General features: G+C 45.3%; 1 protein-coding gene across 6 annotated transcripts in view; it reads right to left on the reverse strand.

Moving 5' to 3' along the window:
- Positions 1-15,838, reverse strand: part of LOC111541925 (cyclic AMP-dependent transcription factor ATF-7) — a 134,580-nt gene that overhangs the window by 2,722 nt on the left and 116,020 nt on the right. For 3 of the 6 annotated variants that reach the window (XM_023210930.1, XM_031936310.1, XM_026454656.2), the window contains 3 exons: positions 15,093-15,290; positions 13,814-13,922; positions 2,588-7,917 (listed from right to left, as the gene is read on the reverse strand). In XM_023210930.1, coding sequence (XP_023066698.1) covers positions 7,700-7,917; positions 13,814-13,922; positions 15,093-15,290 — 525 coding nt within the window. In that variant the 3' untranslated portion in view covers positions 2,588-7,699. Of the gene's footprint in view, positions 1-2,587; positions 7,918-13,813; positions 13,923-15,092; positions 15,291-15,838 lie in introns of those variants that run through there. The other 3 variants (XM_023210931.2, XM_023210933.1, XR_002731401.2) reach the window with 2 other exon arrangements.

Below are 15,838 nucleotides of genomic sequence, written 5' to 3' on the forward strand. Positions count from 1 at the left end.
TCAAAAAAAAAAAAAAAAAAAAAAGCTCTTCATATTTTTGAAGACAGAGTTCATTCTTCTACTCCAGTCTTTTTTAAAAATGGAGTCTGGCTTGGTCACCCAGGCTGGAGTGCAGTGGTGCAATCTCGGCTCACTGCAACCTCTGCCTCCCGGGTTCAGGTGATTCTCCTGCCTCAGCCTCCCAAGTAGCTGGGATTATAGGCACACACCACTATGCCTGGCTAATTTTTGTGTTTTTAGTAGAGGTGGGGTTTCACCATGTTGGCCAGGCTGGTCTTGAACTCCTGACCTCAAGCAATACACCTGCCTTGGCCTCCCAAAGTGATGGGATTACAGGCGTGAACCACCGCACCCGGCCCACTCCATAGTCTTTTTTGCTCAAGGGGAAGCACCCCACTCTTTAAGGCAAGGCATCTAGGAACCAACTTATCCTTTAGATATGCAGATCACAGCAGGTTTGGATCTGGATGCTCCAGATACTGTATTTCTATTAATACAGACTAAGCCAGGGTAAACCTTTTTTTAAGCTTTGTCTCATGGTTGGTCCCAAGCATAGAACCTGACATTCATCATCATGGCATCTTGTAGTTTTGTTTTTTGAGACGGAGTTTTGCTCTTGTTGCCCAGGCTGGAGTGCAATGGCTTGATCTCAGCTCACTGCAACCTCTGCCTCCCAGGTTCAAGTGACTCTCCTGCCTTAACCTCCCGAGTAGCTGGGATTACAGGCATGCGCCACCGCGCCTAGCTAGTTTTGTATTTTTAGTAGAGATGGGGTTTCTCCATGTTCGTCAAGCTGGTCTTGAACTCCTGACCTCAGGTGATCCGCCACTTGGGACTCTCAAAGTGTTGAGATTACAGGCATGAGCCACTGCGCCCGGCCAGTTTACCACTTCTTAAAAGGGAGTATCAAGGACATGGGAAGACGGCTCTTCTGTGGGCAGTAGCTGCTGCATCTCAGCATGATCCTTGTCTGCTCCTATCTGACAGAGGTCCAGAGAAGCAGCAGTGCGAGGGTGGATGGGACACTGCAGAGCTGGCTCTGGGTCAGACAGAACTCAGTTGTAATCCTAGCTCTTGAACGTCACTGTGTGACTTGGCTAAACCTCAATTCATCATCAATAAAATGAAGCGACTATTCCTGTTATCACGAGGTGAACAGTAAAGCAATCTACCATTCCATGTAGCATAGGGCAGACACTCCATGTTTACCATCCTGCTGCTTAGTATTTCCTTAAACATCAATTACAAGTGGCTCTGGGCTGAGCTGCATTCAGAAAGAGGCTGGTCTAGGGGGCTTCCTGTGTCCAGGATGGAGGTCACTGGTCTCCTTTGAAGTTGGAATGGGTTGATTCCTCTAATTTGGTGAACTGCCCAGTTTTCAGAGTGCACTCCCACCTCCAAAACCTCATAATCTGGGCTTTGGTATTTGGCTTTTAGCAATTTCCTTTCTTACCCTTATCTGGACCCCCATGTACTCTTGGCCACAACACAGTGAAGACCACCATTGCCTTTCCTGCTCTCCTCAGGAGGCACAGGCTATTTGTGTCAATTGTCTACCAAACACCAGCCACAGATAGCTTCTTAAATCACTTCTCTCCTACTGGGAAACTCCAGAGACACCTGCTATCTCTTTTGTCAAATTCTTCCGCCTGGCTCATTGTTCTCATTTGTGATGTTAATTATAAAGGAATATACAGATGCAATAAATTATCTGTGATTTCCCTACACGTCTTCCTGATTCCCATAGTCTCTGAGCATTACCTGTTTTTCTTGTGAACTCTTACCTGCTTCTTTTTTTTTGAGATGGAGTTTCACTCTTGTTGCCCAGGCTGGAGTGTAATGGCGTGATCTCAGCTTACTGCAACCTCTGCCTCCCAGGTTCAAGTGATTCTCCTGCCTCAGCCTCCTGAGTAGCTGGGAGTACAGGCATGTGCCACCACGCCTGGCTAATTTTTGTATTTTTAGTAGAGACGGGGTTTCTCCATGTTGGCCAGGCTGGTCTTGAATTCCTGATCTCAGGTGATCAACCCGCCTCAGCCTCCCAAAGTGCTGGGATTACAGGCATGAGCCACCATGCCTGGTTTTCTTACCTGCTTCTAAATAAACTCTGCCCCTCATTTCCAGACCAGCCTCCTCCTTACCATAGAAAGCTATACTTTCTGTCTTTGTCTGTGTGTGTGCTCCCTGGTCACAATGGCAACTTTTTTTTTAATGGTTGGGTGGGGGTTGGCAACAAAACACTGAAAAGTAAAAGGCCATTTGCCATCAGCAACTCTCCCACCCACCGTCCACATAAAGCACATACTAAGTTTCCCGGTGAGTGCCTGCTGCCAGGATGCCAAGGGTCTTTGTCTCCAAGGCAGTCCACAGGAGCTTGGCCCCGGGCCTTCTGTCATACTTTGTAATTTATAGAAATCATCCACCTTCTATAGGCTGTGTCTCTCCTGCATAAAAAGACAAGAATCCCTGTTCTTTCTGTCCCAAGAAATGGGGGAGTGAGGAATATGACAGATGCGAAAGGCCAGTGACCTCCCAGAAGAGTGGACAATGGGGCCTGTGGATAGAGGAGTGAAGCATCAGACATAACAGTGGTTCACTTGATAGTTTAATGTTATATTTGCAGCATAAATAAGGCACAATATATGCCAGGGCAAGGAAGGGAGGGAGAGGGCATGGCTGGGGGGATAACTGCTAAGTGGCAAGGGGGAAAGGAAGACAGTATGGTTAGGGAGAATAGAGCGAAGCCCCTGCCTCAGCCCCGTCCCAGGAGATTGTGAGAACCAGCTCACAGGGATCATGCTGAATCAGGTGGAGGGGAAAAGGGAAAAGACAGTTTTGTAACAAAAAACAAAATAGCCTGTAGCACTGCATCCTCCTACCTGTCAAAGGCCACCACTGGGCACTGGGGAGACCCAGACCGAGTTCCTTGATAAGATGGAGAGGTGTTGCTACATGTCAAAAATATATAGATGATCAGAGATATAATCATAGATACACACTGCTTCCTTTTCAATAGATACTATGTTAGGATGTGGCAGCCTCCACTCTTGGGGCTAGAGGCTCATCTCCTCCCTGCCTGAAAGGTATGTGTGTTGTGCGGGGAGGAACGGGACAGCTGAAGCTCTGGCTGGTCCTTACTGTAACAGAGAACATGGAGTGACCAGTCTGCAAGGGAATATGGGACAACTCCTGTCCAGACCAATGCATGGTTTTAGGGATACGACTAAAAAGAAGACAAATCTAGATTTTGAGATCAGTGATATGATGGGGATTACTTTAATGGGAATGGAGGAAGAGACTGAAAGAAATGGAAGAATGTTAGTGCAAAGGCAAAATATGTATTTGAAATATCCTCCACACCTGTAATACTTTCCCAGCTTATCCCTAAGAAATGGTTCTCAACCTTTAGTGTGCATTAGAATCACTTGGAGTGCTTTTAAATCCTGCCCCCAGAGTCTGTGATTCAATAGGTCTGGGATGGGGCCTGAGAATGTGTATTTCTAACAAGTTCCCAGACGATTGTGGCACTGATGTTGCTGGTCCTGGACCATATTCTGGGAACCACTGCCCTAAGGTAAAGTCAGTGAAACTATTGCTCATAGCCACTTATTACAGCTAAAACATCACTCACCAGTAGCTACTGCTAGTGAGATATCTCTGTGCTATTGGCCCCCCCATTAAAAAAAATAAACCTTAGTAGCTATGATACAAACCTACATCTACAAAGGACATAAGCTCCTTTAACTTGCCCTACTCTCCCCAGCCTTTTCTCATTCTGGGGTAGGACTTTACCCCAAAGAGAGACAACTCAACTGGTGCAGAGGGTGGTAATGGTGGCCAGCAGCCACCTATGCTCATTCCTGCTGGGTAACCACCTTGGTATGGGGTGGGACAATTTATATCTGTATGCACATTTGTGTGTACAAACAGACACAGAGAAATCAGTCCTGTACTATGAGAGGGATGACTAGAGTTGTGGGAGGCTGTAGTGGGGTGGAGGGAGTCCTTTAATCTGCCTTAGGATCCCCACCTTTCCTGTTCTTCCAAACACCCCCACCCCCATCAAACATTAAGTCTAAAGAAAGCAGAAAGAACATATCAACAAGGCATATGTGATATAGCTAGGAAGACTGGAATCTAAACAGATTGGTTATGAAATTAAAAAAAATAACATATTTCCTTCCTGTGTATACAATGTACAATATTAATGAAAAATTAATGATTTGGGGATGGGAAGAAAGTTATAAAAAAAGGAGAAAACTGGTGGGGATAGCTGTCTCAGGGGCTAGCACCTTTAAGGAGCCTCTCAGTGTGGAGCAGGGGAGCCCCAGAAACCACAGGAAGAATTTTTTTGGTGTCTGCTTGGTGGTTCAGGCTGTACATAGAGCATGGTTGGGGTTAAGCACTCTCCATCTACCAGGATGGGTGGTGCCAGAGGGCAGTGAATCAAGAAAGGAGCCAAAACCGATGGGACAGGGATAGAGAAGTGAGCGGGAGGAGGTTCAGTTTGCCCAGTCCCTCTTTAACCACTACTTAGAGTACATGGTCTAATGCTTGGGGCCAAGGAGGCAGGTGAAGGCTAAGGAAGTCAGATTTGGGGTGCATAAACAGCAGCAAAAGAGTAAGTAAAGGGGGCATGACTTTTTTTTGGTGGCCTCTCTAGTAGTGTGGGAGCCTTTCTCAGACTTTTCAACTCTAAGCAAGCTTTCTGTTAGGGGAATGGGGCAGAAAGTGAGCAGACCAGAAGACCTGGTTCTGTCCCCTTCCTCTTTGGCCTTGGGTACGTGGCAGCTAGCTAGAGTGCCTGTGTAATGAGCACTCACATTGGAGTGGGGTGGGAAGTCTGAGTCCTGTATTCACGTGAATGAATTCAGGACACCCACCATACACTCAGCTCCTTTCTGAAAGTGTCCTCCCTTAGGCCTCTAGAAAGGCCATGGACTTTAGGAAGGACCAAGTGACACCTTCCATGATGTTTGGTTCTGGTCCAGATGGGTCTGGCTGGTAACAATAATAAGGTAAGTGATGTTACCTTTGACTATTAGAGAAGTTTCAGGGTAGGCAATTGTTCTGCCTCCTTAGTGAGACTGAGAACCAACTCAAGAACTATCTAGGGGGTTCTGACCTGCTACTTCCTTAATTCAGTGCCATTTTGTTACTGTGGTTCTGGCAGTGCTCCTCATTGAGGTCCCGTATATATCTTCCCACTGATAAAAATGAAGTTAGGACTAGATAATTAGTCATGGGGGCTAAGAAATAAAAAAGACCCTCTACATAGTCACCCAACACAGGGACAGACTGGCAGGACATGTATGCAGTGGCAAATTAATTCTTAACTGTAAAAACACTTGACTGAAGGCGGAAGAAAAATAGTCAAGAGTCTTAGGAAAGCTCCTTAGGAGCCATAAACTCAGTCAAGCTTTAGGGCAAGGCTGCTACTGGGAAATCAAGACAATAAAAAACGAAACAAAAGCAGGAGAAAATCCCAGGGAGCAGCCGGCTAAAGGGGAAGTCCTGAGCACAAGTTATGGCTGTGAATTTTTAAAGGCAAAAGTGAAGTCCCTGGATGTGGTAACCTGCATCCTGACCATCTGCCATAACATTTGCTAGTCTGAATCACTTCAGGGCCTATTCCTGTTGGGTACCTGGTGGTAGAGGATGAGAAAACCATGTTTTCTCTCCTTTGTCTTTAGGGGTGTGGCCTGTTTAGCACCAGCTCTGAAAAGCAGGAGGGGAAATTTTAAACAAATGCAGCAGAACCTGCTACCTGACTAGTTCATTAGGATAGGATATCACTTTAAGGAAATGGGAATCTTGTAGCTTAAAACATTTTCTCATTCCCCTGTGACAGGGAATTCTGGAGACAAAATAAGAAAGGAAGCTGGCAGTTATTTTGTATGTTTAAGATGGAGGGAGGTAGGAAAGATGGAGAGAAGGACATTCTTGGCTTGCACAGATGGCAGAAAGTGGCTCTGGGACAACTGGAAGGGTTTCATACGGAAAGGCAATTAAAGCTGACCTATCTATCCACAGGCCTCTGGCTCTGAATTGCTTCCTATGGTCCTGGTAGAAACTGCATAGTTCAGAGCCCAGGGGAGATGAGAAGCCTTAATGTGAAAGAAACAGGGACAAGAGAGATGAACTGCTCCCTCTGCAACCCAACTCTTCAAAGAATGGTTGAGAGCAATAGTCACCAATTTCCCAGGCCAGACCCTGGGGTCCTTTGCCGGGGGGCCAGTTCTGTACTTTCCCTCTTCCCTTCTTCCCTCCTTTCAATCTTATATTCAATAAACCCACTCAGGACCTTGGCTATGATGCTTCGAGATCCTGGAGCACTGCCTGTAAGGGGAAGAGAGCAGAAATGGGTTGAAGAAACTCTGGAGGACCTGGAAGACCTAGTGGCTAAGCTAGGAACCTGGTGAAAGAGAAAGAAGATAGTCCAGATGGTGATGGGCACTAGTGAACCGAAGACTCTAGCTCAGAAAAGCAGACAGATGTGTGAGGGGGAGAGATGGGGTAGAGCAAGGGAACTCGAGAGTCCCCTACACGACAGCCTCCAGGAGGGCTGTGTCTGAAGTAGTTACAGAAGAGAGACGGGGTGGGGTGGGGGGGTGGGTATGTTGACAGGGAAATGAAGAGGGAGAGGCAGGAGCAGAAAGATGACCAAAGATGACAATATGTACGCTTTGGCCAGTAAACTCTTATAAAACATAAAGGAATCAACTGATCCCTAACCTGATGGACTAAGCTTTGAAATATTTTGTTCCTGTCTGCCCTGATGATTAAAACTGAAGAAGGAGGGAGGGGAGGAGACAGAATCAGCCAGTCAGATTCTGGGCCCTTCCCTTTCCACTACCAAGCAATCTTTAATAATAAGGCCACAAAACGAGGTTGCCAAGGCCTAGTGGGGTGGTGGGAAAGACCCCACCACTACACTAGATAAAGTCAAGCAACAAAATGAGGTACCCAAATAGCTCTGGAAATAGATGAGAAAGAATTAGAACTCTTGAGGGTCTCTTTCTTTTGCTTTTTTTTTTTTTTGGTGGCAGGTAGGGAGAAGGAATAAAGCTTATGGAAGAACTGGAAAATACTGCTACTTCATACATCAAAGGTAACCTTATATTCTCTGTAAATGAATGTTTTAACTAGAATTAAGGAAGGGGAAAAAGGAAACGGGTAAATAAGCAGCTATGGGAGACAGAGTCCTGAGTCCATGGGGTGGCTGGGGCTGGGTCAGTGGGTGGTATGAAATCAAATCTAGCCTCCCTCTATCTGGCAGGAAGTGGCATGCTGGTAAGGAACAAAAAGGTAACAGCCACAGCTTAGTGGGAAGAGAGGGAACTGAGAAACCCCAAACCTAGAAGTGCCAAGGGTTAGTGTTAAAAGAGACAGATACACGTGCATGGGGCAGGGGTGATTGTTCGGACCATCTGGAAAGGCCTTTGGCTGTGGGTGCATCAGAAACCCCACCCTTGGGGGATGATCTGTGAGGCTCTGGGGCTGGGAGGCCCCCAGCACAGGTGTCAAACGTACATGACCATGTGGCTAAAAAGCCCCATATCTGTCCATTACTCACAACACACAGTTCCCACCGACCCATATTGCCATGTCCAAGGCAGATGGGAGGAGATAAGATGACATCTCTCTTGGCTCTTGGGCGGGCGAGCTCTGGCTGAGGACCTCTCCACCAGAGGAGGCATCATCTACCCGCAGACTGGGACTGTGGGGTCATGATTACATGCGATTGTATTGGCATGCTCAGTTCTGTCCTTTGGCTGGCCATCTGAGTGAGGACTGAGGTGGCCACAGCTTCAGCTGCAGAGCGAACACTGAGGCCATTGGTAGGGGCTGTTGCTGAGCTGTGCTGAATCACAGGGGCTGGAGAACCCGTTGGCTCTGAGCTTTCCTTGGGGCTTTCTGCCAGGAAGGAGGGCAAAGAGCAGAGAGCAATTGGTTAGAAAACAGAATGGGGAAAGAGGCAGGACTACTTTTGCCATAATTCCTTTTTTTTTTTTTTTTTTTTTTTTTTTTGAGACGGAGTCTTGCTGTGTCTCCTGGGCTGGAGTGCAGTGGCCGGATCTCAGCTCACTGCAAGCTCCGCCTCCCGGGTTCACGCCATTCTCCTGCCTCAGCCTCCGGAGTAGCTGGGACTACAGGCACCCGCCACCTCGCCCGGCTAGTTTTTGTATTTTTAGTAGAGACGGGGTTTCACAGTGTTAGCCAGGATGGTCTCGATCTCCTGACCTCATGATCCGCCCGTCTCGGCCTCCCAAAGTGCTGGGATTACAGGCTTGAGCCAGCGCGCCCGGCCCCTTTTGCCATAATTCTAAAGGAGACCAAAAGGGAAATGAAACCCATCTTTTTTTGGGAAACACTTCCCAGAATCCTGGCTTCTAAGTCATAAATGGGCTAGGAAATGGGAAGTTGTAAGAAGGGAAGAACTAGGCCAAAATTAACCTATCTATCCCAATAAAATGAATCTCCAACATGTTAATTACACTGTCTGGTTTCTAGGTCTTTGCATAGTTCATTACCCAACTCTTCTTATTATTCATTACTTCCATTCTTTCTTGTTTTTAAGAGATAGGGTCTCAAGTGATCCTCCTGCCTTGGCCTTTCAAAGTGCTGGGACTATAGGCATAAGCCACTGTGCCTGGCCTTCATTTCTTCAAAGGTGATTTAAAACCGATCTCTTTTTAGCCAGCCATCCTCTTTGATTAATTATCAGAGGAACTGAATTATTCCATTATTTTATTTAATTATTTTTTTTTCCTGAGACTGAGTTTTGCTCTGTTGCCCAGGCTGGAGTGCAGTGGTACGATCTCAGCTCACTGCAACCTCCGCCATCCAGGTTCAAGCGATTCTCGCGCCTCAGCCTCCCCAGTAGCTGGGACTACAGGTGCACACTGCCACACCCAGTTCATTTTCGTATTTTTAGTAGAGACAAGGTTTCACCATGTTGGCTAGGCTGGTCTCAAACTCCTGACCTCAAGTGATCAGCCTGCCTCGGCCTCCCAAAGTGCTGGGATTATAGGCGTGAGTCACTGTGCCAGGCCTATTCCATTATTTTTAATGTTCCTTTACCATGTAGTTGTACCACAGGTAAGTCTGATAAATATCGAGTTATAATCAAATGATATTATGAATGGCCAGTCCCTGGCCCAGGTTCAGTCAACATGTAAAACTACAAAGAAATCTTAAGACCCTCCTGACTAAAAATTAGCTAGGCATTAATGATTATAAAACATTATGACCTATGCCACTCCACCTAAAGTGACATTAACATTTGACTACCAAACACAACTACCTGAGCTACATACAATGGTAACTCCATGTTGCTCATCGGTCAAATATTTTTAAAATTTTTTTAGAGGGTCTCATTCTGTCATCCAGGCTGGAGGTGCCATGGCACAATTACAGCTCACAGCAGCCTTCTACTCCTGGCCTCAAGCCATCCTCCTGCTTCAGACTCCCAAATTGCTGGGATTACAGGTATGAGTCATCACACTCAGCAAGTCAAGGAGTTTTATTAAACATCAGATAGCCTCTATAGCTGCTTAAACAGAGGTATGTGGAAAAAAGGCAAACTTTCCATAGTCAGTTGTATTTCTGACACCCTGACGAATGCCTGAGTTTTCTTTTAAGATTCAAATATGGCCAGGCACGGTGGTTCACCTGTAATCCCAGCACTTTGGGAGGCAGAGGCAGGAGAATGGTGTGAACCTGGGAGGCGGAGCTTTCAGTGAGCCGAGATCACACCACTACACTCCAGCCTGGGCGACACAGCGAAACTCTGTCTCAAAAAAAAAAAAAAAAAAAAAAAAAAAATTCAAATATTGCCTCCTCTATGAAGCCATCTTTGTTACCCTCAGTATATTAACTGCTTTATTCTTTGTGTTTTCACAGCATATATTCATCAAACATTTACTGAGCATCATCCATGTACCAGGCATGGGTACACAGAGAAGAAAACAGGAACACTGCCCTTAGGAAGCTCCCAGTTCACGGGCTCCTTGACTAGAATATCCATCCTTACCTCATCCACAGGTTTATATGACCCTATGTTTCTTTCAGAGGTAGCGACAATGTCTTATTCATCATGTGTCAAGTACTTACATAATGTCTATACCACACAGCAGGAACTAAATATATCTTTGCTATAATGAATAAGTAAGGCCGGGTGTGGTGGCTCACACCTGTAATCCCAGCACTTTGGGAGGCGGAGGTGGGCAGATCACATGAAGCCAGGAGTTTGAGACTAGCCTGGGGAACATGGCAAAACCCTGTCTCTACTAAAAATACAAAAATGAGCTGGGCCTGGTGGCGCCCGCCTGTAGTTCCAGCTACTTGGGAGGCTGGGGCAGGAGAAAAAAAAAAGAATAAGTAGTTTAATGGACTAACTACGTATCAGAGTTCTTACAAGGACTAAGTGGAAAACTGACCCTATATAGATTATATACTGATAAACAGTCCTTATCCTCTTAAGCCCATCAATAGGATTTGGTTTTTTTTTGTTTGTTTTTTTAGACAGAGTCTCACTCTGTCACCCAGGCTGGAGTGCAGTCACACTATCTTGGCTCACTGCAACCTCTGCCTCCTGGGTTCAAGCTATTCTCCTGCCTCAGCTTCCCAAGTAGGTGGGACTACAGATGCACACCATCACGCCCGGCTGATTTTTTAAATTTTAATAGAGACGGGGTTTCACCGTGTTAGCCAGGATGGTCTCGATCTCCTGACCTTGTGATCCACCCGCCTCGGCCTCCCAAAGTGTTGGGATTACAGGCGTGAGCCACCGTGCCCAGCAACAGGATTTAAAATCACTGAACTTCTTGAAACACTTTTTTATTTTGATTTACAGAATACCACATTCAGCTCTGTAGCTGGTTTTCCTCCTCACTTCCTGGTTGTTTCTTCTCAGTCTCTTGTGGCTTCTTTCTCATTTCTATGAACTGTAAATGTTGGAGTACCCCATTGTTCATTCCTGGGACTTCTCTTTTTCTATCTCTGCTATCTCCCTTGGGAACTTCATCTAGTTTCAATGCTTTAAAAACTATAGCCAGGTGTGGTGGCTCACACGTGTAATCTCAGCACTTTGGGAGGCCAAGGCGGGCAGATCCCTTGAGTCCTGGAGTTTGAGCCCAGCCTGGCCAACATGGCAAAACCTCATCTCTAAAATAACAAAAAAATTAACTGGTCATGGTGGTGCACCCCTGTGGTCCCAGTTACTTAGGCTGAGGGGGCAGGATCACTTGAGAGCCTAGGAGACAGAGGTGGACCCTGCCTCCAAAAAACCCCAAACCAAATAAAACCAAAACTAGCTATATGCTGCCGACTCCCAAAGTTTTATCTTCAGCCTTTCCTCTGAATTACAAATCCATATAACCAACCGACTGCTTGACATCTCCACCTATAAGCCTAATAGGCTCTTTAAACTCAGTTTGTCCAAAACTGAGTTCCTGACAGATCTCCCAAACCATTTCCCCTACACTTTACCCTATCTCAATTAATGACAACTTCATTCTTGCAGTTGCTTAAGCCAAAAACTTCAGTGCAATTTTTTATTCTTTTTGTCATATATACCACCCCATCTGCTCTTATCACTCTTAACTTCAAAATATATCCTGGATTCAACCTGTTCTCATCGCTTTCACTACCATCATCCCTGGCTTGTATTACTGTAATAGCCTCCTAAGTGGACTGTCTGCTTCTGCCCTTGTACCCCTGATGTCTCTAACAGAGGAATCCTGTACAAATGTTAAGTCAGATCAGTCTTTTTTGTTTGTTTTTTTGAGACAGAATTTCGCTCTTGTTACCCAGGCTGGAGTGCAATGGCGCGATCTCAGCTCACTGCAACCTCCGCTTCACAGGATCAAGTGATTCTCTTGCTTCAGCCTCCCAAGTAGCTGGGATTACAGGCATGTGCCACCATGCCCGGCTAATTTTTTGTATTTTTAGTAGAAACGCTTTCACCATGTTAGCCAGGCTGGTCTCAAACTCCCGACCTCAGGCGATCCGCCTGCCTCAGCCTCCCAAAGTGCTGGGATTAAAGGCGTGAGCCACAGCGCCCAGCCTAGTCAGATCAATTATATCACTTTTCTGCTGAAAACCCTCTAATGGCTTCCAGTGTAGAGTAAAAGCTGAAATCCTCACCATGACTGATGAGACCCTACATGAAATGCTGCTATGACCTCTCCTACTTGGTCTCCACCTACTCTCCACCCCCAACTCCAGCTAAGCCTCCTTGATGTTCCTAGATGTACCAGGTACCTTGCGACTCTGCATCTTTGCAGTTGCTGAACCTCCTCCCTATAGTATTTTCTTCCATATAAATGCATATAGCTCCTTCACTTCCTTCAGGTCTTTATTCAAAAGCCACCTAATCTAAAATTTCTGTCCTGCTGCTAACATTTCATATTACCCTTCCCTGTTTTATTTTTCTTCTAACATTTACTGTTATATAACATGTCATATATTTTACCTATTTATCTTGTTTATTGTCTGTCTCACCCACTAAAATACAAGCTCCTCAAGGGCAGGGATTTAATCTAATTTATTTGGTTCCTTATTATATCCCCAGCATGAAAAACAGTGCCTGGCACAGAACAGACATTCCATCAATATCTGCTTAATGAATGAATGCACCCTGAAGTACATATTAAAATTAAAATTTAAATAGAGATGTTTAAAATTGGTGATATGGTTACTCCTTTTCTATGGGAACACATCTCTGAAATAATAAAGACAGCAGAAAAAATTGTATCATCTGTGGTTTATGTCTTTTCCAGGCCAAGACATTATTTTTGGAGTAAGAAATACCTAGATGTGCCAGGCATGGTGGCTCACACCTGTAATCCCAGCACTTTGGGAGGCTGAGGCAGATGGATCACCTGAGGTCAAGAGTTAGAGACCAGCCTGACCAATATGGTGAAACCCTGTCTCCACTCAAAATACAAAAATTAGCCAGGCATGGTGGCTGGAGCTTGTGGTCCCAGCTACTCCAGAATTGCTTGAACCTGGGAGGCAGAGGTGGCAGTGAGCCAAGATCATGCCATTGCACTCCAGCGTGGGCGACACAACAAGGCTCCGTCTCAAAAAAAAAAAAAAAAAAAATAGATGTGCCGGGCGAGGTGGCTCACGCCTGTAATCCCAGCACTTTGAGAGGCTGAGGCGGGCGGATCATGAGATCAGGAGATCGAGACCATCCTGGCTAACATGGTGAAACACTGTCTCTACTAAAAATACAAAAAATTAGCTGGGCGTGGTGGTGGGCGCCTGTAGTCCCAGCTACTCAGGAGGCTGAGGCAGGAGAATGGTGTGAACCTGAGAGGTGGAGCTTGCAGTGAGCCGAGATCGTGCCACTGCACTCCAGCCTGGGGGACAGAACGAGACTCCGCCTCAAACGAAACGAAACAAAACAAAGCAAAATAACATAGATGTAAATCTTGGCTTCACCACTTTCCCAGCTTGGTAACTTCAGCTAAATGACCTAATCTGAGTGCAGTTTTCTCACATATAAATGTAGGTAATATCCAATTCATGAGAGATTTGGGAACACTGTAGCATGCCTAACACAAAATATGCACCCAGTAAATACTGCTATCCTTCAACCCCCAACTATAACAGATAATTAGGATAACTCTATATTGTTGTCAAAAACAGTTTTTTTCTAGGTCTGGTTGCTCCACAGGGGCTACTCACTCATCAGTGTGGGGTCCCTAGAACATTCAGAATGGAGTTACAAAATTATAAGCAGTTGAGACACTCAGGACATGCAGTTTACTGACTGACTGAACTTAGGTTGTGTGCCACTCACCTAAATAGCCTTGAGTCTTTTTCTGTAGTGCAGTGACTGGGCAGTCTTTATGAGCTAATAGTAGCTGTTTCAACTGGGCCACCTCATTGCGTAGTAATGTGACTTCATTCTGAGGAGGGAGGGAAGAAAAGAGTATCAAGAAAATTCATCCTCTATTCTTGCACCCTTAGTGGCTGTTCCCAAAGGAAGGAGAGAATATTGCCTCGATTTTCTCCCCTGAATTGGAACAAGACTCCTCATCCAGCAAGTTTTCACAGGGCCCAGGGCCAGTATAGTCATGAATTCAATGACAGGAGTTGCTGACAGTGAAAAGTCAGGATTTATAATGGAAAAATTACTCCTATTTAAGATAAATATGATTATACTGAAATTAATAATACACATGCTCTTTGACTAAGAAGGCCTACTTCTAGGAATCTACATAACAGAACTGTTTACTCAGGTGCATGCAATGTTCACTGCAACGTTGTTCTAGCACAAAATTAGAGCAGTATCAATATCCATACCTTATAACATCACTACACTACAGAATATACTACTATACAGCTATTAAAAAGAATGAGGTAGATCTCCCATACCCATGGCTAGATCTCCAGGAAATACTGTTAACCTGTTTATCTTAAAAACAAGCACACAACCCTTCCAGCCCTACATAAAAACTATAAATAAAAAATATTTAGGAATATGAATCTGTCTGGAAGGTACATACTAAATGTATCTACAGGAAAGAGAACGGGACTAGAAAAGGCAGATTAAAGAGGGACTTGGCTTCTATTCTATACATTTGTGTGTATATTTTATAATACAAATGTATTTATATATTGCTTTTTAAATTAAATATTTTAATAATCAGAAGGAAAAATAACATTCAAGAGAATGTATAGATTATAGATTATAGTTATTCTATTTGTTCTTGTAGCACTTTTTTTCTCTTTTATTAAGCTGCATCATCTAGGGCAAACACATTTCCCTTTGGGTTTTCATGACCCCAGTCAGATTCTACAGATGATTTAAAAGAGCACCCTGGGGTGCTTAATCTAATTCCTTCATCCAAACGCGTTTATGGATGACTCTAGCAGGAGATTTGGGGGTAGATGATGAGTGTCTTCACCAATCCCTATGAAAGAGATTTCAACTCTGACTGTTAAGAGATTCTTCCTGGAACAACTTCTAGATCTGTCCTAATTAGAGAATTACCATCTTTTATCAAATTGTACCACTTTTTCTGATTCCATTCCACTTTCTGGATTTTCAACAATTCCAGTAAGCATCCACTCACACTCAGCTGAATGTTCTGAGAAGTGAGTTCTTCGGCCTTCTTCTCTAGGGAGGACACCCACAGCTTTCGCTTTTGGCGGCAACGGGAGGCCGCAGCCCTGTTGCGCTCCAGAAAGCGCTGCCGTCGCTCATCTGGATCTTCATCTACTGTACGCCGCCGTCGCCCCCCAGTACTTGGGGTGGGCTGGGCTGGTGAGACCTGGTGCCCAGGAAGGAAGAGAGGTTACCTGATGAGAACATTAATCCTTTCCAAATCACACCTGATGTTAGGTAGAGTAGTAAGATCTGGTAAAAGGATGTACCAGCCTCTGGTAACCACAGCAAGTCTCATTACTATGTCCCCGAGCTTCTCTTATGTAGGAGTCCTCAATTTTGCCTCCTATTTCCTTCCAGTCTTCTCAGTCTCATACTTAGACAAACTACAGTTCATTTGGAAACTGATTATTTCTTTCTTTCTTTTTTTTTTTTGAGACGGAGTCTCGCTCTGTCGCCCTGGCTGGAGTGCAGTGGCCGGATCTCAGCTCACTGCAAGCTCCGCCTCCCAGGTTTACGCCATTCTCCTGCCTCAGCCTCCCGAGTAGCTGGGACTACAGGCGCCTGCCACCTCGCCCGGCTAGCTTTTTGTATTTTTTTAGTAGAGACGGGGTTTCACCGTGTTAGCCAGGATGGTCTCGAACTCCTGACCTCGTGATCCGCCCGTCTCGGCCTCCCAAAGTGCTGGGATTACAGGCTTGAGCCACCGCGCCC

This window comes from Piliocolobus tephrosceles, chromosome 10 (genome assembly GCF_002776525.5).
Source record: "Piliocolobus tephrosceles isolate RC106 chromosome 10, ASM277652v3, whole genome shotgun sequence".
Lineage (NCBI taxonomy): Eukaryota > Metazoa > Chordata > Mammalia > Primates > Cercopithecidae > Piliocolobus > Piliocolobus tephrosceles.